Source organism: Drosophila simulans, chromosome 2R (genome assembly GCF_016746395.2).
Source record: "Drosophila simulans strain w501 chromosome 2R, Prin_Dsim_3.1, whole genome shotgun sequence".
NCBI lineage: Eukaryota > Metazoa > Arthropoda > Insecta > Diptera > Drosophilidae > Drosophila > Drosophila simulans.
Genome location: NC_052521.2, coordinates 16,910,896 through 16,931,695, shown reverse-complemented (window position 1 = coordinate 16,931,695; position 20,800 = coordinate 16,910,896). Strand labels below are relative to the sequence as shown.

General features: G+C 40.4%; 3 protein-coding genes, 1 long non-coding RNA gene and 29 other non-coding genes across 33 annotated transcripts; 26 read left to right on the top strand and 7 right to left on the bottom strand.

Moving 5' to 3' along the window:
• The first annotated feature begins 5 nt into the window (after positions 1-5).
• Positions 6-124, top strand: LOC120284553. The gene has a single exon (XR_005543831.1). It is a non-coding gene; the product is annotated as a 5S ribosomal RNA (ribosomal RNA).
• Positions 125-371: 247 nt separating this feature from the next.
• Positions 372-490, top strand: LOC120284551. Its single transcript, XR_005543829.1, has one exon. It is a non-coding gene; the product is annotated as a 5S ribosomal RNA (ribosomal RNA).
• Positions 491-744: 254 nt separating this feature from the next.
• On the top strand, positions 745-863 carry LOC120284550. The gene has a single exon (XR_005543828.1). It is a non-coding gene; the product is annotated as a 5S ribosomal RNA (ribosomal RNA).
• A 261-nt stretch (positions 864-1,124) lies between these two features.
• Positions 1,125-1,243, top strand: LOC120284549. The gene has a single exon (XR_005543827.1). It is a non-coding gene; the product is annotated as a 5S ribosomal RNA (ribosomal RNA).
• A 247-nt stretch (positions 1,244-1,490) lies between these two features.
• On the top strand, positions 1,491-1,609 carry LOC120284548. Its single transcript, XR_005543826.1, has one exon. It is a non-coding gene; the product is annotated as a 5S ribosomal RNA (ribosomal RNA).
• Positions 1,610-1,863: 254 nt separating this feature from the next.
• Positions 1,864-1,982, top strand: LOC120284497. Its single transcript, XR_005543775.1, has one exon. It is a non-coding gene; the product is annotated as a 5S ribosomal RNA (ribosomal RNA).
• A 257-nt stretch (positions 1,983-2,239) lies between these two features.
• Positions 2,240-2,358, top strand: LOC120284547. Its single transcript, XR_005543825.1, has one exon. It is a non-coding gene; the product is annotated as a 5S ribosomal RNA (ribosomal RNA).
• A 244-nt stretch (positions 2,359-2,602) lies between these two features.
• On the top strand, positions 2,603-2,721 carry LOC120284542. Its single transcript, XR_005543820.1, has one exon. It is a non-coding gene; the product is annotated as a 5S ribosomal RNA (ribosomal RNA).
• A 244-nt stretch (positions 2,722-2,965) lies between these two features.
• LOC120284531 lies at positions 2,966-3,084 on the top strand. The gene has a single exon (XR_005543809.1). It is a non-coding gene; the product is annotated as a 5S ribosomal RNA (ribosomal RNA).
• Positions 3,085-3,331: 247 nt separating this feature from the next.
• On the top strand, positions 3,332-3,450 carry LOC120284520. Its single transcript, XR_005543798.1, has one exon. It is a non-coding gene; the product is annotated as a 5S ribosomal RNA (ribosomal RNA).
• Positions 3,451-3,704: 254 nt separating this feature from the next.
• LOC120284509 lies at positions 3,705-3,823 on the top strand. Its single transcript, XR_005543787.1, has one exon. It is a non-coding gene; the product is annotated as a 5S ribosomal RNA (ribosomal RNA).
• Positions 3,824-4,077: 254 nt separating this feature from the next.
• LOC120284498 lies at positions 4,078-4,196 on the top strand. Its single transcript, XR_005543776.1, has one exon. It is a non-coding gene; the product is annotated as a 5S ribosomal RNA (ribosomal RNA).
• A 247-nt stretch (positions 4,197-4,443) lies between these two features.
• On the top strand, positions 4,444-4,562 carry LOC120284496. The gene has a single exon (XR_005543774.1). It is a non-coding gene; the product is annotated as a 5S ribosomal RNA (ribosomal RNA).
• A 254-nt stretch (positions 4,563-4,816) lies between these two features.
• LOC120284585 lies at positions 4,817-4,935 on the top strand. Its single transcript, XR_005543863.1, has one exon. It is a non-coding gene; the product is annotated as a 5S ribosomal RNA (ribosomal RNA).
• A 254-nt stretch (positions 4,936-5,189) lies between these two features.
• Positions 5,190-5,308, top strand: LOC120284574. Its single transcript, XR_005543852.1, has one exon. It is a non-coding gene; the product is annotated as a 5S ribosomal RNA (ribosomal RNA).
• A 254-nt stretch (positions 5,309-5,562) lies between these two features.
• On the top strand, positions 5,563-5,681 carry LOC120284563. The gene has a single exon (XR_005543841.1). It is a non-coding gene; the product is annotated as a 5S ribosomal RNA (ribosomal RNA).
• Positions 5,682-5,935: 254 nt separating this feature from the next.
• LOC120284504 lies at positions 5,936-6,053 on the top strand. The gene has a single exon (XR_005543782.1). It is a non-coding gene; the product is annotated as a 5S ribosomal RNA (ribosomal RNA).
• Positions 6,054-6,299: 246 nt separating this feature from the next.
• Positions 6,300-6,418, top strand: LOC120284552. The gene has a single exon (XR_005543830.1). It is a non-coding gene; the product is annotated as a 5S ribosomal RNA (ribosomal RNA).
• Positions 6,419-6,672: 254 nt separating this feature from the next.
• On the top strand, positions 6,673-6,791 carry LOC120284492. Its single transcript, XR_005543770.1, has one exon. It is a non-coding gene; the product is annotated as a 5S ribosomal RNA (ribosomal RNA).
• A 254-nt stretch (positions 6,792-7,045) lies between these two features.
• On the top strand, positions 7,046-7,164 carry LOC120284512. Its single transcript, XR_005543790.1, has one exon. It is a non-coding gene; the product is annotated as a 5S ribosomal RNA (ribosomal RNA).
• Positions 7,165-7,588: 424 nt separating this feature from the next.
• Positions 7,589-7,660, bottom strand: Trnae-cuc. Its single transcript has one exon. It is a non-coding gene; the product is annotated as a tRNA-Glu (tRNA).
• Positions 7,661-8,040: 380 nt separating this feature from the next.
• Trnae-cuc lies at positions 8,041-8,112 on the bottom strand. Its single transcript has one exon. It is a non-coding gene; the product is annotated as a tRNA-Glu (tRNA).
• Positions 8,113-8,521: 409 nt separating this feature from the next.
• Positions 8,522-8,593, top strand: Trnae-cuc. The gene has a single exon. It is a non-coding gene; the product is annotated as a tRNA-Glu (tRNA).
• A 150-nt stretch (positions 8,594-8,743) lies between these two features.
• Positions 8,744-8,815, top strand: Trnae-uuc. Its single transcript has one exon. It is a non-coding gene; the product is annotated as a tRNA-Glu (tRNA).
• Positions 8,816-9,189: 374 nt separating this feature from the next.
• Positions 9,190-9,261, top strand: Trnae-uuc. The gene has a single exon. It is a non-coding gene; the product is annotated as a tRNA-Glu (tRNA).
• A 207-nt stretch (positions 9,262-9,468) lies between these two features.
• On the top strand, positions 9,469-10,025 carry LOC120284430. The gene is made up of 2 exons (XR_005543676.2): positions 9,469-9,703; positions 9,759-10,025. It is a non-coding gene; the product is annotated as an uncharacterized LOC120284430 (long non-coding RNA).
• Positions 10,026-10,536: 511 nt separating this feature from the next.
• Positions 10,537-10,608, top strand: Trnae-uuc. The gene has a single exon. It is a non-coding gene; the product is annotated as a tRNA-Glu (tRNA).
• Positions 10,609-10,828: 220 nt separating this feature from the next.
• On the bottom strand, positions 10,829-10,900 carry Trnam-cau. The gene has a single exon. It is a non-coding gene; the product is annotated as a tRNA-Met (tRNA).
• Positions 10,901-11,192: 292 nt separating this feature from the next.
• Trnam-cau lies at positions 11,193-11,264 on the top strand. The gene has a single exon. It is a non-coding gene; the product is annotated as a tRNA-Met (tRNA).
• A 2,586-nt stretch (positions 11,265-13,850) lies between these two features.
• Positions 13,851-13,924, bottom strand: Trnai-aau. The gene has a single exon. It is a non-coding gene; the product is annotated as a tRNA-Ile (tRNA).
• A 906-nt stretch (positions 13,925-14,830) lies between these two features.
• On the bottom strand, positions 14,831-15,522 carry LOC6735306 (thioredoxin, mitochondrial). Its single transcript, XM_002082230.4, has 2 exons — positions 15,237-15,522; positions 14,831-15,174 (listed from the first exon to the last, which is right to left on the bottom strand). Exons 1-2 carry the CDS (start codon positions 15,407-15,409, stop codon positions 14,910-14,912), a joined length of 438 nt encoding a protein of 145 aa, XP_002082266.1. The 5' UTR covers positions 15,410-15,522; the 3' UTR covers positions 14,831-14,909.
• Positions 15,523-15,575: 53 nt separating this feature from the next.
• Positions 15,576-16,326, bottom strand: LOC6735305. The gene is made up of 2 exons (XM_016168529.3): positions 16,066-16,326; positions 15,576-16,011 (listed from the first exon to the last, which is right to left on the bottom strand). Exons 1-2 carry the CDS (start codon positions 16,123-16,125, stop codon positions 15,694-15,696), a joined length of 378 nt encoding a protein of 125 aa, XP_016028655.1. The 5' UTR covers positions 16,126-16,326; the 3' UTR covers positions 15,576-15,693.
• Positions 16,327-16,609: 283 nt separating this feature from the next.
• Positions 16,610-17,213, bottom strand: LOC6735304 (general odorant-binding protein 56d). The gene is made up of 2 exons (XM_002082228.3): positions 17,095-17,213; positions 16,610-17,036 (listed from the first exon to the last, which is right to left on the bottom strand). The coding sequence occupies exons 1-2, from the start codon at positions 17,149-17,151 to the stop codon at positions 16,695-16,697; spliced, it is 399 nt and encodes a 132-aa protein (XP_002082264.1). The 5' UTR covers positions 17,152-17,213; the 3' UTR covers positions 16,610-16,694.
• Between the last annotated feature and the right edge of the window lie 3,587 nt (positions 17,214-20,800).

The following is a 20,800-nucleotide window of genomic DNA, read 5'->3' as shown; positions in this document are numbered from 1 at the left end:
CTTTCGCCAACGACCATACCACGCTGAATACATCGGTTCTCGTCCGATCACCGAAATTAAGCAGCGTCGGGCGCGGTTAGTACTTAGATGGGGGACCGCTTGGGAACACCGCGTGTTGTTGGCCTCGTCCACAACTTTTTGCTGCCTGCTGCCTGCTGCCTTCTTAGTTTTTATTCTAGCATTATTGGCTATTGGCTACCAATCAGAATGAAAACTTTGTTCACCTAATTTCAAATTTTGTCTTCCACTCATTAATCTTTTATATCTTTATTACGATATCTAAAACCCAATGGTACAAAAACAGTCTATTTCAGTCTATGGGCATAACTGAATATCAGAGTATAAGGACACTGTTTAGCCCAGCGACTTTCGCCAACGACCATACCACGCTGAATACATCGGTTCTCGTCCGATCACCGAAATTAAGCAGCGTCGGGCGCGGTTAGTACTTAGATGGGGGACCGCTTGGGAACACCGCGTGTTGTTGGCCTCGTCCACAACTTTTTGCTGCCTGCTGCCTGCTGCCTGCTGCCTTCTTAGTTTTTATTCTAGCATTATTGGCTATTGGCTACAAATCAGAATGAAAACTTTGTTCACCTAATTTCAAATTTTGTCTTCCACTCATTAATCTTTTATATCTTTATTACGATATCTAAAACCCAATGGTACAAAAACAGTCTATTTCAGTCTATGGGCATAACTGAATATCAGAGTATAAGGACACTGTTTAGCCCAGCGACTTTCGCCAACGACCATACCACGCTGAATACATCGGTTCTCGTCCGATCACCGAAATTAAGCAGCGTCGGGCGCGGTTAGTACTTAGATGGGGGACCGCTTGGGAACACCGCGTGTTGTTGGCCTCGTCCACAACTTTTTGCTGCCTGCTGCCTGCTGCCTGCTGCCTGCTGCCTTCTTAGTTTTTATTCTAGCATTATTGGCTATTGGCTACAAATCAGAATGAAAACTTTGTTCACCTAATTTCAAATTTTGTCTTCCACTCATTAATCTTTTATATCTTTATTACGATATCTAAAACCCAATGGTACAAAAACAGTCTATTTCAGTCTATGGGCATAACTGAATATCAGAGTATAAGGACACTGTTTAGCCCAGCGACTTTCGCCAACGACCATACCACGCTGAATACATCGGTTCTCGTCCGATCACCGAAATTAAGCAGCGTCGGGCGCGGTTAGTACTTAGATGGGGGACCGCTTGGGAACACCGCGTGTTGTTGGCCTCGTCCACAACTTTTTGCTGCCTGCTGCCTGCTGCCTTCTTAGTTTTTATTCTAGCATTATTGGCTATTGGCTACAAATCAGAATGAAAACTTTGTTCACCTAATTTCAAATTTTGTCTTCCACTCATTAATCTTTTATATCTTTATTACGATATCTAAAACCCAATGGTACAAAAACAGTCTATTTCAGTCTATGGGCATAACTGAATATCAGAGTATAAGGACACTGTTTAGCCCAGCGACTTTCGCCAACGACCATACCACGCTGAATACATCGGTTCTCGTCCGATCACCGAAATTAAGCAGCGTCGGGCGCGGTTAGTACTTAGATGGGGGACCGCTTGGGAACACCGCGTGTTGTTGGCCTCGTCCACAACTTTTTGCTGCCTGCTGCCTGCTGCCTGCTGCCTTCTTAGTTTTTATTCTAGCATTATTGGCTATTGGCTACAAATCAGAATGAAAACTTTGTTCACCTAATTTCAAATTTTGTCTTCCACTCATTAATCTTTTATATCTTTATTACGATATCTAAAACCCAATGGTACAAAAACAGTCTATTTCAGTCTATGGGCATAACTGAATATCAGAGTATAAGGACACTGTTTAGCCCAGCGACTTTCGCCAACGACCATACCACGCTGAATACATCGGTTCTCGTCCGATCACCGAAATTAAGCAGCGTCGGGCGCGGTTAGTACTTAGATGAGGGACCGCTTGGGAACACCGCGTGTTGTTGGCCTCGTCCACAACTTTTTGCTGCCTGCTGCCTGCTGCCTGCTGCTGCCTTCTTAGTTTTTATTCTAGCATTATTGGCTATTGGCTACAAATCAGAATGAAAACTTTGTTCACCTAATTTCAAATTTTGTCTTCCACTCATTAATCTTTTATATCTTTATTACGATATCTAAAACCCAATGGTACAAAAACAGTCTATTTCAGTCTATGGGCATAACTGAATATCAGAGTATAAGGACACTGTTTAGCCCAGCGACTTTCGCCAACGACCATACCACGCTGAATACATCGGTTCTCGTCCGATCACCGAAATTAAGCAGCGTCGGGCGCGGTTAGTACTTAGATGGGGGACCGCTTGGGAACACCGCGTGTTGTTGGCCTCGTCCACAACTTTTTGCTGCCTGCTGCCTGCTGCCTGCTGCCTTCTTAGTTTTTATTCTAGCATTATTGGCTATTGGCTACAAATCAGAATGAAAACTTTGTTCACCTAATTTCAAATTTTGTTTTCCACTCATTAATCTTTTATATCTTTATTACGATATCTAAAACCCAATGGTACAAAAACAGTCTATGGGCATAACTGAATATCAGAGTATAAGGACACTGTTTAGCCCAGCGACTTTCGCCAACGACCATACCACGCTGAATACATCGGTTCTCGTCCGATCACCGAAATTAAGCAGCGTCGGGCGCGGTTAGTACTTAGATGGGGGACCGCTTGGGAACACCGCGTGTTGTTGGCCTCGTCCACAACTTTTTGCTGCCTGCTGCCTGCTGCCTGCTGCCTTCTTAGTTTTTATTCTAGCATTATTGGCTATTGGCTACAAATCAGAATGAAAACTTTGTTCACCTAATTTCAAATTTTGTTTTCCACTCATTAATCTTTTATATCTTTATTACGATATCTAAAACCCAATGGTACAAAAACAGTCTATGGGCATAACTGAATATCAGAGTATAAGGACACTGTTTAGCCCAGCGACTTTCGCCAACGACCATACCACGCTGAATACATCGGTTCTCGTCCGATCACCGAAATTAAGCAGCGTCGGGCGCGGTTAGTACTTAGATGGGGGACCGCTTGGGAACACCGCGTGTTGTTGGCCTCGTCCACAACTTTTTGCTGCCTGCTGCCTGCTGCCTTCTTAGTTTTTATTCTAGCATTATTGGCTATTGGCTACCAATCAGAATGAAAACTTTGTTCACCTAATTTCAAATTTTGTCTTCCACTCATTAATCTTTTATATCTTTATTACGATATCTAAAACCCAATGGTACAAAAACAGTCTATTTCAGTCTATGGGCATAACTGAATATCAGAGTATAAGGACACTGTTTAGCCCAGCGACTTTCGCCAACGACCATACCACGCTGAATACATCGGTTCTCGTCCGATCACCGAAATTAAGCAGCGTCGGGCGCGGTTAGTACTTAGATGGGGGACCGCTTGGGAACACCGCGTGTTGTTGGCCTCGTCCACAACTTTTTGCTGCCTGCTGCCTGCTGCCTGCTGCCTTCTTAGTTTTTATTCTAGCATTATTGGCTATTGGCTACAAATCAGAATGAAAACTTTGTTCACCTAATTTCAAATTTTGTCTTCCACTCATTAATCTTTTATATCTTTATTACGATATCTAAAACCCAATGGTACAAAAACAGTCTATTTCAGTCTATGGGCATAACTGAATATCAGAGTATAAGGACACTGTTTAGCCCAGCGACTTTCGCCAACGACCATACCACGCTGAATACATCGGTTCTCGTCCGATCACCGAAATTAAGCAGCGTCGGGCGCGGTTAGTACTTAGATGGGGGACCGCTTGGGAACACCGCGTGTTGTTGGCCTCGTCCACAACTTTTTGCTGCCTGCTGCCTGCTGCCTGCTGCCTTCTTAGTTTTTATTCTAGCATTATTGGCTATTGGCTACAAATCAGAATGAAAACTTTGTTCACCTAATTTCAAATTTTGTCTTCCACTCATTAATCTTTTATATCTTTATTACGATATCTAAAACCCAATGGTACAAAAACAGTCTATTTCAGTCTATGGGCATAACTGAATATCAGAGTATAAGGACACTGTTTAGCCCAGCGACTTTCGCCAACGACCATACCACGCTGAATACATCGGTTCTCGTCCGATCACCGAAATTAAGCAGCGTCGGGCGCGGTTAGTACTTAGATGGGGGACCGCTTGGGAACACCGCGTGTTGTTGGCCTCGTCCACAACTTTTTGCTGCCTGCTGCCTGCTGCCTTCTTAGTTTTTATTCTAGCATTATTGGCTATTGGCTACAAATCAGAATGAAAACTTTGTTCACCTAATTTCAAATTTTGTCTTCCACTCATTAATCTTTTATATCTTTATTACGATATCTAAAACCCAATGGTACAAAAACAGTCTATTTCAGTCTATGGGCATAACTGAATATCAGAGTATAAGGACACTGTTTAGCCCAGCGACTTTCGCCAACGACCATACCACGCTGAATACATCGGTTCTCGTCCGATCACCGAAATTAAGCAGCGTCGGGCGCGGTTAGTACTTAGATGAGGGACCGCTTGGGAACACCGCGTGTTGTTGGCCTCGTCCACAACTTTTTGCTGCCTGCTGCCTGCTGCCTGCTGCCTTCTTAGTTTTTATTCTAGCATTATTGGCTATTGGCTACAAATCAGAATGAAAACTTTGTTCACCTAATTTCAAATTTTGTCTTCCACTCATTAATCTTTTATATCTTTATTACGATATCTAAAACCCAATGGTACAAAAACAGTCTATTTCAGTCTATGGGCATAACTGAATATCAGAGTATAAGGACACTGTTTAGCCCAGCGACTTTCGCCAACGACCATACCACGCTGAATACATCGGTTCTCGTCCGATCACCGAAATTAAGCAGCGTCGGGCGCGGTTAGTACTTAGATGGGGGACCGCTTGGGAACACCGCGTGTTGTTGGCCTCGTCCACAACTTTTTGCTGCCTGCTGCCTGCTGCCTGCTGCCTTCTTAGTTTTTATTCTAGCATTATTGGCTATTGGCTACAAATCAGAATGAAAACTTTGTTCACCTAATTTCAAATTTTGTCTTCCACTCATTAATCTTTTATATCTTTATTACGATATCTAAAACCCAATGGTACAAAAACAGTCTATTTCAGTCTATGGGCATAACTGAATATCAGAGTATAAGGACACTGTTTAGCCCAGCGACTTTCGCCAACGACCATACCACGCTGAATACATCGGTTCTCGTCCGATCACCGAAATTAAGCAGCGTCGGGCGCGGTTAGTACTTAGATGGGGGACCGCTTGGGAACACCGCGTGTTGTTGGCCTCGTCCACAACTTTTTGCTGCCTGCTGCCTGCTGCCTGCTGCCTTCTTAGTTTTTATTCTAGCATTATTGGCTATTGGCTACAAATCAGAATGAAAACTTTGTTCACCTAATTTCAAATTTTGTCTTCCACTCATTAATCTTTTATATCTTTATTACGATATCTAAAACCCAATGGTACAAAAACAGTCTATTTCAGTCTATGGGCATAACTGAATATCAGAGTATAAGGACACTGTTTAGCCCAGCGACTTTCGCCAACGACCATACCACGCTGAATACATCGGTTCTCGTCCGATCACCGAAATTAAGCAGCGTCGGGCGCGGTTAGTACTTAGATGGGGGACCGCTTGGGAACACCGCGTGTTGTTGGCCTCGTCCACAACTTTTTGCTGCCTGCTGCCTGCTGCCTGCTACCTTCTTAGTTTTTATTCTAGCATTATTGGCTATTGGCTACAAATCAGAATGAAAACTTTGTTCACCTAATTTCAAATTTTGTCTTCCACTCATTAATCTTTTATATCTTTATTACGATATCTAAAACCCAATGGTACAAAAACAGTCTATTTCAGTCTATGGGCATAACTGAATATCAGAGTATAAGGACACTGTTTAGCCCAGCGACTTTCGCCAACGACCATACCACGCTGAATACATCGGTTCTCGTCCGATCACCGAAATTAAGCAGCGTCGGGCGCGGTTAGTACTTAGATGGGGACCGCTTGGGAACACCGCGTGTTGTTGGCCTCGTCCACAACTTTTTGCTGCCTGCTGCCTGCTGCCTTCTTAGTTTTTATTCTAGCATTATTGGCTATTGGCTACCAATCAGAATGAAAACTTTGTTCACCTAATTTCAAATTTTGTCTTCCACTCATTAATCTTTTATATCTTTATTACGATATCTAAAACCCAATGGTACAAAAACAGTCTATTTCAGTCTATGGCATAACTGAATATCAGAGTATAAGGACACTGTTTAGCCCAGCGACTTTCGCCAACGACCATACCACGCTGAATACATCGGTTCTCGTCCGATCACCGAAATTAAGCAGCGTCGGGCGCGGTTAGTACTTAGATGGGGGACCGCTTGGGAACACCGCGTGTTGTTGGCCTCGTCCACAACTTTTTGCTGCCTGCTGCCTGCTGCCTGCTGCCTTCTTAGTTTTTATTCTAGCATTATTGGCTATTGGCTACAAATCAGAATGAAAACTTTTTTCACCTAATTTCAAATTTTGTCTTCCACTCATTAATCTTTTATATCTTTATTACGATATCTAAAACCCAATGGTACAAAAACAGTCTATTTCAGTCTATGGGCATAACTGAATATCAGAGTATAAGGACACTGTTTAGCCCAGCGACTTTCGCCAACGACCATACCACGCTGAATACATCGGTTCTCGTCCGATCACCGAAATTAAGCAGCGTCGGGCGCGGTTAGTACTTAGATGGGGGACCGCTTGGGAACACCGCGTGTTGTTGGCCTCGTCCACAACTTTTTGCTGCCTGCTGCCTGCTGCCTGCTGCCTTCTTAGTTTTTATTCTAGCATTATTGGCTATTGGCTACAAATCAGAATGAAAACTTTGTTCGCCTAATTTCAAATTTTGTCTTCCACTCATTAATCTTTTATATCTTTATTACGATATCTAAAACCCAATGGTACAAAAACAGTCTATTTCAGTCTATGGGCATAACTGAATATCAGAGTATAAGGACACTGTTTAGCCCAGCGACTTTCGCCAACGACCATACCACGCTGAATACATCGGTTCTCGTCCGATCACCGAAATTAAGCAGCGTCGGGCGCGGTTAGTACTTAGATGAGGGGCCGCTTGGGAACACCGCGTGTTGTTGGCCTCGTCCACAACTCTTTGCTGCCTGCTGCCTGCTGCCTGCTGCCTTCTTAGTTTTTATTCTAGCATTATTGGCTATTGGCTACAAATCAGAATGAAAACTTTGTTCACCTAATTTCAAATTTTGTCTTCCACTCATTAATCTTTTATATCTTTATTACGATATCTAAAACCCAATGGTACAAAAACAGTCTATTTCAGTCTATGGGCATAACTGAATATCAGAGTATAAGGACACTGTTTAGCCCAGCGACTTTCGCCAACGACCATACCACGCTGAATACATCGCTTCTCGTCCGATCACCGAAATTAAGCAGCGTTCCACTTACGCAGCTTTTGGTGCGTCGTAATAAAGTTATTCGGATTTTTAATTCTTGTTATTATTTCGTGCAAACTAAAATAATGGTTATAAAATGTACTTGCATTAATTCCCATACCGGGAATTGAACCCGGGCCTCCCGGGTGAGAGCCGGGTATCCTAACCACTAGACAATATGGGATATGTTATCTAATCGCACAAAATGAAATTTTTGATACCATTAATATAAAATTAAGCAAAGACAATATCATTTTTTAGAGTCTTTGAATTAAGGTATAGTGCAAAGATTCTAATCAGGTGGAAAAAGAGGATATTTAACAGTTTATACAGTCGCTACATATTTTTTTACCATAACGCAAATCTGCATATGTATATTGGAGTTAGATGCTAACAAAAAACATATACATCGCGGTCGATTTAAATAATTAAATTTATTATATGTCCAAAAAATACTTCTTATTTTTTCTTGATTTTGTCATCAAAGATGAAAATTAAGTTTTTTCTGTAAAAAAAAAAAAAAAAAAATAGAAGCCAGCTTTGAAAGCTTACTCGTTACAATAATTCCCATACCGGGAATTGAACCCGGGCCTCCCGGGTGAGAGCCGGGTATCCTAACCACTAGACAATATGGGAGACAGTTCTTGTATTGCCAATAAACATATTAGGTTGCAAAGTTGGCACTAAGAGCGAAACATTGCTATGGTAAGCTAAAGCTATGATTAACAAGTACTTCGATACGATAAAAGAAGTAGTTTGCAAGCAAATATCGGGATAAGTTTGGACCAAGTCACACATCTGGTTGGAGCAGGACCATATTATATCACATTGACTTTCTCACTAAAATGTCTCATAAAGTTTAATATACATGTATCTTATGAACCACAACCGTTTTATAGTTTCTATGAATACGTACTGTGCTTGTAAAAAAGTGTATATATGCATATGAGTTTTCATATTGCATATGAAGAATGACATTGAGGTAATTTAAAGCAACTCTATAAGGTTTTCGTGTAAATATGTTATTTGACGAAATAAGTGCGTCTCCCATATTGTCTAGTGGTTAGGATACCCGGCTCTCACCCGGGAGGCCCGGGTTCAATTCCCGGTATGGGAACAAGCGACTATAATTTTGTTTTATTTTTTGTTGTGACGCGTCATGTTTCGGAAAAATTTCACAGGTGTTAACATATACACCTGGTTGCAAAGACTTTGGAACTGAAACTAACATTGGGTTTTGACTAACATTGGGTTTCGATTAAATGTATCCCATATGGTCTAGTGGCTAGGATATCTGGCTTTCACCCAGAAGGCCCGGGTTCGATTCCCGGTATGGGAAGGAAATGACTTTTTGACAAAATGCAATTCAATTTTTTTATTTATGTATATATTAATACTTTATTGAAATTTTTATCATTAAGCTATTAATATTTTCTAATTCATTTAGGTATTTACTCTATAGGGTATATATAGGCATTGTTATATACATATATTATATGTATAATTATAATAATTATTAATAATATAAAATAATTTCATTGGAATTTGTATGATTATATAATGTATATTTTCTAATTCATTAAAAAAACCAATCCAAATGCAACATGTTAAGAACTTCTAATGTGTCTCATTCGTTTTCGAAGGTAAGTTTAATACGTTCAAGATGGTATTAATACATGATCAAAAGCGCGTTTTGACACGTTTCTGTTGGTGTCCCATATGGTCTAGTGGCTAGGATATCTGGCTTTCACCCAGAAGGCCCGGGTTCGATTCCCGGTATGGGAATTATTAAATTTTTGCTCACAAAAACAAAGATCACTTTATATTCATCTATGGCATTTTCGTTTAAAGCGACATCTATTGGGTTTTTCGTTGCTTAGTTCTAGAGCGCCCTCTTTTAGATACTTTGTGTAAGACATTATCAGTTGTTTTTTTGTATTGTGGTCTCCAAAAATTCCCAAGCTGTTCTAGTTCTTCGTCGAATTACAGGTCGCTGTTTTCAACGGAACGATTGTCATTAGTAGTGGTAGACTGACGTTCTACCCAAATACTAAAAGGCCAGTTGATGTTACGAAATTATGACTCCTGAGTGATTATAATTTAGTACCACGACTCTGACGGGGTTGCTCCTGCCTAGAGTTGTCGGTTTAACTGATGGTCTTCCAACTAATGAACTTTTTTAACTAATATATATGAAGCAAAATTTAAACTTAAGAGATAAGAAAACGTATTTTCGGTACTTTAGTTCGTCGTACGGAATGATATTGTCTGTTCATTTTCAGGATTCGTGTGGATGGAGTTTGAATGGGTTGTGGGTGTGACCAGTCATTTGTTGCTGTTTGTCTCGCTGTAAAGCTGGCCGTGACCGTGGCAACGAACATCGACGAGCTGTGTTGGCTCCTCTGCCCTGCCCGTGTGCAAACATGTTTGGCTATTTTTTTCGCCAAAAATTTACATAAAAATCGCATTACACTTAACATCCACTTTGCTAAACGAAGCGCATGAAAGCGGGCGCCACGTGGTTTCGGCTCTCGACTGTGCTTTTGTAAGCCGAAGCGCCATGGTGGGGTGGGTGTTGTTCGCTTGGCTCGGTTAGTGGGCGATGGGAGTTGAGAGTTCGTTATTCATGTGCGAGCTTGTGCCAGCGGTTTGAAGTGCATGGCGGGCCTACGAAAATTAAATTAAAAAGCACACGCCAAAGGACCAAACACTTTGCGTTGTAAAAAAAATGCTAAATTGCAAATGGTCGGCGTGATCTATTTTTGGTGTGTGGATATATTTTGCCATTTTAAAGTAAGAAGTTGGACATGTGAGCTATTGCATGGTCTTCAAATAAATTTTCAACATAGTACATATCTGTATCCGCTTAGATTTTAAGAAGGTAACTAAATTATTAATTTGTATATTATCCGCTTTTTGTAAGGCAGAGATATTTAAATTTACCAATTTATTCTTAGTTCTTTGAATATCGTTGTAAAACAAAACAATCAAATTCACTTTAAAGCTGATTTTTTTTGCTTGGACTTAAAATACAGACGTAAATCAAACGGCGACAGAGTGTCCCATATGGTCTAGTGGCTAGGATATCTGGCTTTCACCCAGAAGGCCCGGGTTCGATTCCCGGTATGGGAAAATTTTTTCTTTGACTTCAAAAGGTGTGTAGTTTTTTGCACATATTTAACTCGAACCACCCAAACACCAAAAAGTCAATATTATACATATAGATAATAATAATAATAATTTCATTAATATAAGATATAGTAAAGCAACTTATATAGTTCTGATTAAAAAGTATATAAATATATTTTTGCAAAAGTCAAATTAAAATAATTCGCACTTGCGTAATACTCCATAGCAGAGCAAGGTTTCGATCCTCGGACCTCTGGGTTATGGGCCCAGCACGCTTCCACTGCGCCACTCTGCTTACAATTGATAGAGCGCTATGTTGAATATCAGTAAGCGGCGTTGACTGGATGGGATGACTGGCATTATTTACTGTCTTAAGAAATTCATTTTATTTGCAATATGTTAATGGTTATGTAATAAAAATAAGACCATATAATTCATTCGTAGTACAATATGAAAATATGAAAATCATTCTTAGCTGAGTAAATGTCTTAAAACCCAGATCAATAATCTAAATTCATATAAGAAATTCAAGGGTGCTTAAATGTTGCACGTTATCTCATATTGAACATTGTGCTCAACGTTTTACAAGCAGAGTGGCGCAGTGGAAGCGTGCTGGGCCCATAACCCAGAGGTCCGAGGATCGAAACCTTGCTCTGCTAAATAGTAGATTCTGTTTGAATTTTTTTTTCTCTGCTAGGAAAGAAATGTCAGGCAATTTATTAATAATCTGCATTAATACCATATCGAATCCATTATTTTAAAGAGTTTGATTGTTGAAATTTATTTTTGCTCATACCTCAATGCGTGTCACCGGCTCCAGCTTACGTGGATTATGTGTTTACTTGGTACCGTGGTGGCCACGTCTCTTATCGCGCACTTGCAGCACGCTCCCACACATCTGCTGAGGCTCTGCATCACATTGAGGCATGTATTTTGCCCAGTGGCACAGATACGGCTTTAATAACCACTCGCCGAGTGCGACTCTGTTGGTTTTTGCCGCTTCTGTTTGCATTGCTAAGAGATGCGATACGGCTACGAGGCAGGAGTTCGGGATTCGCGCTATTAAATTTGGGGGACCTTTCCTTTAAAGGTGCTTAAATATTTTTGAAAATTAAAAAAAAAAAACAGGGATGCCGACCAAGTTACTATTAATGCTCAGACTCGCAGGGAGCTACCAACCCTGTATGCCAATCAAATTGACATATTTGTCAATAAATGGCAAAAATTTTAATTAATTTTCGCGCCACTTAAAAGCGCGCCATGAAATTGCACAAAACCATCCAGAATTGGTGGGGCGAGGTTTGCGGGCCAATGGAAACCAACCGCAAGCACTAAATTGCAAATAAATTTGTTTAAATATGCAATGGCAGAGCGCGTCAAGTTTGGCACAGCCCCCATGGACGGCGAATGGCCAAAAGCTGCTCTACACTGCGACAGTTTCACCTGGCAAAGTGGGGAGGGGAAAATTTGGTTGGTTTGGGATGATGGTGGGTGGTTACCGGTGGTTTGTTCGTCGCCTGCTGCACGTGCAGCTGCGACAACGAGACAACAACCAACATGCATATCAAATTTTAATAGCAAAACCCCCAAAAAGTTTCAAGCCACAAAGTCCATTTCCATTGGACTGAAGGGGTTAGGTTGTTCTCCTTGCGGGTTGTTGGCTCTCTGTCGTTTTCGTTGGGTGACATGCTTGATGTACGCTTTTGGTTTTCCACACGAAGATGTTGCAATGACATTGAATATTGATGAAAATAAATCGAATTTCCGTCAGCCTGGCATCCGGCGTATTCGATAGACGGTAAAAGAAAATGTAAAAAAAAAAAAAAAAATGAACTGGACACATTTCCGCCTGCACGTAGAGTCCCCGGCTTTTCTATTGAGACAGAAAAAGGGTTCCGCCTGAATTGAGCTCAACGCAGTCAGTTGGCGAGTGTTAAAATCCCACGTTGTCAGTGTTTTGGGGGGTATTTGTGGTTTCCATGAGTTCCGATTCTTAGCAATTAAAGGGGAGTCATTGAAAACTAAATGTTAAAGTATTTTAGATATATAACAGTCTTAAATTTACCTTTCATTTAAATTGGAACATTACTAAACATTAGTTTACGTAAAAAAAACCGTGTTTGTTAAATACAACAAAAACCACAAAATCAAATTAACATGTATTTTTTCTTTTTTTTTACATTTTCTCAAATAAAAACGGTGCACGAGGTGGGCGTGCTTTTTATTGCCTGATCGGTGGCCAACCCACAATTAAGCCCCCAGTTAACACTTGATTTGTATTTAAAAATTATTGACCAATCCATGGGTACTGATTAAGTTTGTGTTTGTGCTTGTCAAACGACGGACGACTGCTGTTCGTGGGAGGGGCAACGATTGATTTTTGCCGCCACAAGGCAACGGTGGGCAACGGAAATTGCATAAGCTCCATCCGAAAGCGATGCGGATGAATGGTGAGGCAGGCTGAGAGAGAGTGCAGCACATATGAAAATCCAATTTTCCAGTGATTGATCAGGGCGATGAGGGGCAGTGAAAAGCTGAGCGCCACACACGTGAAGTGGGTAAAGTTTGTTTGCCGGGCGTATACGCAAAAATAATGTAATTAAAGCAATGTTTGCATAATAAAAATGAATATATGTTGCAGTTTGTGTCGCCATTTCCACGCACTGTGAAACTAAGGGGTGAAGTGTCCAGGAGGTAGTGCATTTAGCTGGCCCATTCTACAAGTGTTTACCTAGGCAGCGAGGACCGTGGTCCTTTGCTCGCTTTATGCGGGCTGTCAAAATCAGACAGTGTGCACACATGCACCCACACCTCGTCGACATCCCGGAGATTTTATGTCCTGGTGTTGTCCACGCTGAAGAGCATCCTTTCGCCATCCCCTCGAATCTCGACTGTGTTTGTCCAAGTTTCGTTTCACCAAATTATGCTCGAGCATATGAGGGATTTATATCCGCATGAGGACTCAACTGGACTGCATACCACTCGACTCGACTCAACTCGATTCAACTCTCACCAGTCTGCTGGCTGTCTGCTGTATTTATGCAAATATTGAAATAAGTCTTAATTGAATACAAATACTCAATTACATTGCGGCAAATCTATTTTGTGGATCCGGCAGTCCGGCACAAACAAACTTTACTGCGGACTGTACATACCCAACACTTTTACTGAACAATTTTAATTGCGGCATGTTATTTCGTTTGGAAACTGAAATACTTATTATAATAGACAATATAAAAAAATCATGGCCCATGAGGGGATCGAACCCGCGACCTTCGCGTTATTAGCACGACGCTCTAACCAACTGAGCTAATGGGCCTTGGTGACGATGGAGCTTTTCAGGTTCGTGAGCTTCGTTTTCTAGCTCTTGAAATCGGTGTTTATTTAAAGATCAGCTTTTAAATGCTGGAAGGTGGGTGTTATGTTATCTATATAGTGATTACTTCTATTTACAATATGTATGCTTATTCATTTTGATTAATACTATATTTATAATTAGATATTTCTAATTAGATACTATAATATTTAGATTTTAAAGTCTGTGGAATCGTTTATATCTTATTTTCCCCATGTAGCCATGTTGTTTTGCGTCTATAATTAATTTACCACCGACAGTAGACGGCATTAATTGTGTTTCTTTTGGGTTCCTGAGGGAATGTTGCTGCTAAATGCTGCTCGACACCACATGCATCATCGCAAGCAGCACATTTGTGACACTTCATTAAAAAGCAACATTACCAAAATCAATTAGACATTCCCCCATGCATTCACATCGCCTAGACAGCAGGGATATACACAACAAAAGTATACAGACACATGGAGAGCGAGTAAGCTTGTTGTTTTTGGCAAACAAATATACAAACAATTGATATACGTTTTGTATTTGTTCCTGCCAGTGTGCTTCTCCTCCCATCACCGATCCGCAAATTGTTTGAACACGAGACGAGACTTTGTTTGCATTTTGAATTGCCGCCACTGGGCGCCCAGAGCTGAAGCTATTTGAAGAGTAGTACACTGAGCGCAATTCCCCAAAAGGCACTTGGGTATCTAAGTATTTATTCTTTTAACAATTTTAAAGCTTTACTTTTTTATATATTCGAAATTTAAATAGTGCTAGTTATTCACAACATTTGGTATGTACTTATAATCCACATAATTGGTTCTTTATTTCTTCGAGTGCACGCACCTAAGGAACTTGTTAAATCGAAAATTAATTAAAAACGTGTTGCTGAGAACGTGGTTTAATAAAACTGAAAGCTAGCCTACAATGAACGTGTTATCTCACTCCCTAGTGACATGCTGATCTAGTTTTCCGTATCCTCAGGTGGTGGGTGTGGCACCGCCTTAAGGAGCCACTTGCGTAGGTATTCGCTGGTCTGCAGGCCAACCATTCGATTTACCACCTTGCCGTTGCTGATGACCACCAATGAAGGAACGGACCCCACGTTGTAGTCGAGGGCCAGTTCCCCATGCTCATCAATATCGACCCGGGCCAATCTCACTCGACCTTCCTGCTCGGACACAACGTTCTCCAGTCGAGGGGCCAGAGCCTTGCATGGACAGCACCAGCTGATCAGGATGGTCGGAACAATGTCTTTACATGGTTCCATCTAACTGAAAGGTAAGCTCACCTGGCATGAAAGTCCACAACCACCGGCCGATCGCTGTTGATCACACGTTGCTCAAAGTCTTTTCTAGTCTCCACATCGAAAATCGGTTGCTTGCCAGTACTGGTCATTCCGCGATTAGCCTTCATCAAATTCATTAGGCGCTTTGCCCGAAATAATCTTCTATAGCTGGACATAATAAAGCTTACGGATAAAATTTTAGCCTAGATAAATATCAAGAAAATTTTGATCCAAAAATTGTTGGGACTACAGTGTGATGCCGACTAGAGCCTTTATTCTACTGAAAGTTCTACGGTGAAGTCCCATTTGGCATAGAGTTCCATAAATTCAAAGGCTGCTTGATTCAGAAATTACATTTTGTATTTAGTTAATTTTTCGTTTTACACTTTATTATGTACGCGTGTGAAGTTTCTCAAAAATTAATGTTAAAAAGTGTCATGTAAATTAATTGTTTAGTAGTCTAATGCTTGGTAATGGACTGGTAGCATTTAAAGATTTGGTATCCCAATTCACATTTTCCGGTAGCCTTGACGGAATGACACTTTTGTTCAGCTTTTTCCAATTCATCTGTGTCAGTAATACCATACTTTTTTACAAGTACTTTCCTCGGTTGCTCGGAACTGATCGCATCATTTGCAATGACACCTTTCACTTCCAGTAAGCAGTGATAAAAACACTTGCTTTGAAGAGAGTCATCTTTATCATCTAATTTGGTATTTGCTGTAACTGTATACCCCAGCTGCCGTTTCAAGCAGGCTTTTACCTTTTCATAAGGTTTCTAAAACTTGGACATTTTAGAGTAAGGAATTTTAACATTATTTCGATTGCTTACCATAGAAAATGCCTGGAGCCAGATAGCAGAGAGCAAAATGAACAACAGGAATACTTTCATATTGATAATTTGTGCGCAAGAACATGAATTAGCTATCTTCCCTGGCTTTTATAGTTCGTATATTAGCCATGCTTATTTACACATTATCCTCAACTCGAAGAAATCAATCATATTATCAACGGTTGGTTTCGGTTCTCAGGGACTGTTACACGCTTGTTATTTAACCTGGCACAATAACATTTAATTGTACTTAATTTTTAAGATGACTGCATTTTTAAAAGGAAAACATTAATAATTTCGCTTCCACTACTTTCCAGTACGGTCTAGCAATTTTAAGAAATAAATAAGGTGGTGCAGAATAGTCACTTACATTGCAATATGACTTAGTGAAAATGCAGGCTAGAAACACTAGAGCAAGCGTTCCGTTCATTTTATGGTTTTTAAATTCAAATACTGAAGATGCACTTTAAATAGATTTTGCTGACTGTCTATGTGCACGCCTATTAACAATTTCAAGCTTTTTCTCAAATTGATTGCACACCTATTTGGGAAACCTGGTCACATTTTTATTGAGAATAAGTGAAAATTCAAGAAACAAGTATTCTTTCGTAGATCAAAAACAGTTTTTCTTAGATTTGGGCGCGGTTTTCGTAGTAGCACTTGTACAGCAGGTAGCTAGTGTCGCACTTGTCGGCTCCCTTGGTCGAGTCACACTTGGCCTGCACCTCCTTGACATTGGCTTCGCCGGCGATGGGACCCAGTTTGGCCAAAACCACGTCAGGTTTTATCTGTCCATTGGCCACCAGGCCGCTCTGCTCCAGGAAGCAGTTGGCGAAGCATTTTACCTTTGGATCGGAGTCCGCAAAGTTTCCAGACCGCAGGGCAATGGCTTGCTCCTTCGTGATTCCCTCCTGTTTGGCGCAGGCCTTGGCTCTCTGCTTAGCCTCAGCCTTTTGCGAATCAGTTAGACCCTGTTGAGAGAGGAACAAATCTTTAAAAGACTCCTGGTGGTCAAGCAAAAGGACCTACCGCGGCAGATGCCACAGATAGAGCTGCAAGGGCGGCAAACACAATGAATACTTTCATGATGCTGATCGTGAGCTGTTTAGAATCTTTTAGAACTGAAACTGTTGGCTAAATGTCTCGGCGAGTCAGCATTTATACAATTTGCGATGATGGACTTTGAACTTCGTTTAGTGATTCCCTTTCAATCTACTTGGCTGCGCTGAGAAACAACCTAGCCATGCTGACTTGCGGGTTCTTTCTTGGTGTCAGGTTTTTACATATATGTACATATATAACTTCAGCTTTCATTTGGCCAAAACTAAGCTTCAGTTGGCTTTAAAGTCTATTTTTAATTAGCGTAAGCTGTCCTAGGATCTGCGAATTTATTGGCTTCTGGTAAAAGTTCTTAGATACTTTTACAAAACTCTGAAGTTCGAACTACAGCCCGCCATCTGATTATCAAATAAAACTTTCCATTAACATCGAATACTGACTTGCACTTTATAATTCATAGTTACAAAGTAGGTAGTTTGTATAAAGTAGTGTGTGAAGAGTAGTAGCATTCCATGGCGTTTGGTTTAAAAGTATATTTTTCAGCTTTCAATTGGCTAAGATTAATTTTCTGAACGCTGTGCAGTTTGTTAATAATTTTCGTTGTGCTTTAAACTTTCCTAAGTCAGCAGGGATTTTGCTATCCGAGCTTCTGGCTATGACCCACCACACATTTGGGTCACAGCAGATTCCAAAATACTGATAACATTCACTCATTCGTTAGCCAGGCCATATTTACTTGGGCCAAATGAGTGATGACCCGCCCAGCCTCAGTTTGTTGTCTAAACATTTTTATGATTCAGGGTTAGAGATAGGATTCTTCTTTCCTGCCAGTGTCTTTACATAATCCCCACTGCTTACACAGGCATCAAGGCGTTTTAGCAATTAGTTTCAGTTTCTGCGAGCATTCAATGTGAAGATAAGTAGCCCCGAGTTTTCATACTCCCGATGGGGTTTTGTGTGGCTTTGATGGATGATTGACAAGCAAGTGACAAGAGGACGAGCGTGTGAGTGGGTCGAGAATGTGAGGCTAATGCTGAATATGGGTTAATGGTTATGCAAGAAAAACGTTCTGCATGTCATCAGTTAATGATCATAGCGAAATATAGAAACAGAGGCCCTAAGTTTCAGTTATTAATACAATTTCCCACATGCTAATTACAATGTTCAGTCTTGCAGTCTTGTTAGCCAAAGCTTCCTTTTTCTTTTTCTACCATTATCATAAACACAATTACATAAACAACGCTCCTTAAATTGTGACTAAAAACCACACTCCATTAGTGTCAAAATAGGTGCCAAAACAAGTGTAGAAGAGGAGGAATATCGTTTCTAAACACAAAAGCAACTTCTCTCTTGTGTGTGTTATCGTTTCTAATTTGTTTCAAATTAAATGAGTTTTAAACATTTTCCCCACACAAAATACAATCATAAAGCGTTAAATATACCGAATGAGTGACGCGAGTGTGGATGTGTTTTTCGGATGGGTGGACGAAAGGAAATGGCTGTTGTCGCCGTTTTTTTGGTGGGTGGTTCGGGGTCCCCTGCAAATGTAATTAAAAAACTTTTAAACCGCATCAACATAAATGTATGGCGCTTGAAATTCAGTGCATTTGACAATTTTCGGTTGGCAAAAAGTTGACATTTTGTGCTCCTGTGTTTGTGGGCAAAAAAGAGCCGCCAAAACATGTCAGACTCGCCCCATCATGCATCCCACCATCTAGCTTTGGCGGTGGCCATTTGTATTTGAGTTAAATGAAAAGCTTTAAAAGTTATTAGCATTCATAAATAAATGTCTGCGATAGGCATTTATTGATGACGGCCTGTATCCATTTTATGCGTTAATCATTTTTACGAGCCACTCTTCTCGGCAATTTCATTTATTTTAATTGAAGCCCATGCCTACTTTTTTTTGCAGCCATTAAGAATTGAAAGACTGTCCATTTAATTGCATTTAAATCGCCGGCCCAACACCTTAATAGACCATTAAGTTTTGCCATTGAACCCTAAATATTTCTCCAAAAAGGTTTAGTTTGGCAATATGTTCAGGTAATAGGAATTTACAGCCGTAATGTCATTCCGGGCATTCCAAGTGATAACGCTAAATGTCAGTGCCATAAATTTCACACTTCAAATAACATTCTGGTGTGAAATTTAATGATTTCGATGTTGATGAGTCAAAATAATCAAATCGCAACCCATTAATTGTTCGTTGTTTTATATTTATGTTTGTGTTATTATATTATGTTTCACCCTAAAAATAAACTTTTTCGATGCTAGCCCCCAGGCCCCATAATTTTCCATTAGCTTTATTATATACTCATTTTCGGCAATGTCTTATATCATTGTTATTAGTAAATCTTATGTCCCAGTTTATGGCCAGCCCCATGATATGTGGGAGGACTCGATACAGAATCATCAGTGCGACAATTCCTTGGGGGTCTCGCGCCTCTGGGGGCAAGTTCGTTGAACTCTCCCCAAAATGTTTGGGGATAGTTTTTTGGGGTAAGAATAATACATTCGGAAAGATTGGGAAGAACTAAGGGTTGTTCTTAACTTTGGATAACCATTTAAGATTATTTTTACGCCTGTAATAATTGGCCAAAGGGCAAGATTCTATATATTTCTAAGTTCTCATTTTATATATTGCTGATTTTCATTGAATGGTAATTATCATGTTGGCTTGCAGGTTCATTGCTATCTGGTTTTCTAATTCAGATAATATCAATGTAGAATGTTTGCTTTCTCGTTGTCTTAACAATATTTTGACTGGAAGTGCATTAATCACGCATAAAGTGTTTAAATTTAATGGCAGCTGCTGAAATTGTTCAGAAAACACCTGAACAAAATGATGTGCTCATCGGAGCCAGTTGCAAATGAAAGTTTTTGCACAGTCATTTCACGGAAAGAGCTCTTTTTAATTAATTTAATGACTGGCTGATGTATTTGCATATGGAAGTGCACGTGAGGAAAACTTTGTGCACGTGGGTAAATAATCAACTCTTTTGTTGCAGTTCCAAATTTGGTAGACTCGCTCTTGGCCAAGCTAGCTGGGGATTGTGGGTGGTGCTTGCCGTTTCCCACTAATTATTTTAACAGCATGCTAGTGGTATCCGTTATCTGACTGCTAAAATATTTTCCTTTCCCCTGCCTCTGCCCCTCAAAAGAAAACCACCCAGCCACCTTGACAGGCAAGTTCCGGAAAAGAAAGCTCAGTTTCCTTGGTATTTTCAGTCCGTAATCCGCATAGCTTATCACAAATTCCGGGCATAACTCAAAACAGAAACGCTGCCCAACCAGTTGGGAAGCAAATTAATGGCTCGATGCGAATTGTTTTGGCCCATCTGCCCCAAGGCGTTGCAACACTTTCTGATTGCATTAGATGCTTACAATAATTTTCGGGGCAGCTCCACTCGGAATGGGAACGTAAATGGAATATTTTATGCAATTTATTTTGATCAATTTGCACGTCGCAATGTCAGTTTCCTCTTAGGGCGCCTAAATATTCTCCGGATATTCTGGATGCAATCGTGCGTGGCATGGAATGGAAATTTCGCAAAGGAAGCCACAGGCTCCACTCTATTATTCGAATATTTTTCGGCCAACGAAAATTAAAAACAATTATTGTGCGAAACATTTCATGGCTTTGTTTTCAGTTGGCAGAATATGCAAAATGTAGTTG

Bases quoted from the DNA above. Each gene is read 5' to 3' on its own strand.
- LOC6735306 (XM_002082230.4), bottom strand. From the start codon at position 15,409: ATGTCCAGCTATAGAAGATTATTTCGGGCAAAGCGCCTAATGAATTTG. The intron at 15,175-15,236 runs GTGAGCTTACCT...CATCCTGATCAG, and splicing joins GTTGTGGACTTTCATGCCAG to CTGGTGCTGTCCATGCAAGG.
- LOC6735305 (XM_016168529.3), bottom strand. From the start codon at position 16,125: ATGAAAGTATTCCTGTTGTTCATTTTGCTCTCTGCTATCTGGCTCCAG. The intron at 16,012-16,065 runs GTAAGCAATCGA...TCCAAGTTTTAG, and splicing joins GGCTCCAGGCATTTTCTATG to AAACCTTATGAAAAGGTAAA.
- LOC6735304 (XM_002082228.3), bottom strand. From the start codon at position 17,151: ATGAAAGTATTCATTGTGTTTGCCGCCCTTGCAGCTCTATCTGTGGCA. The intron at 17,037-17,094 runs GTAGGTCCTTTT...CTCTCTCAACAG, and splicing joins TATCTGTGGCATCTGCCGCG to GGTCTAACTGATTCGCAAAA.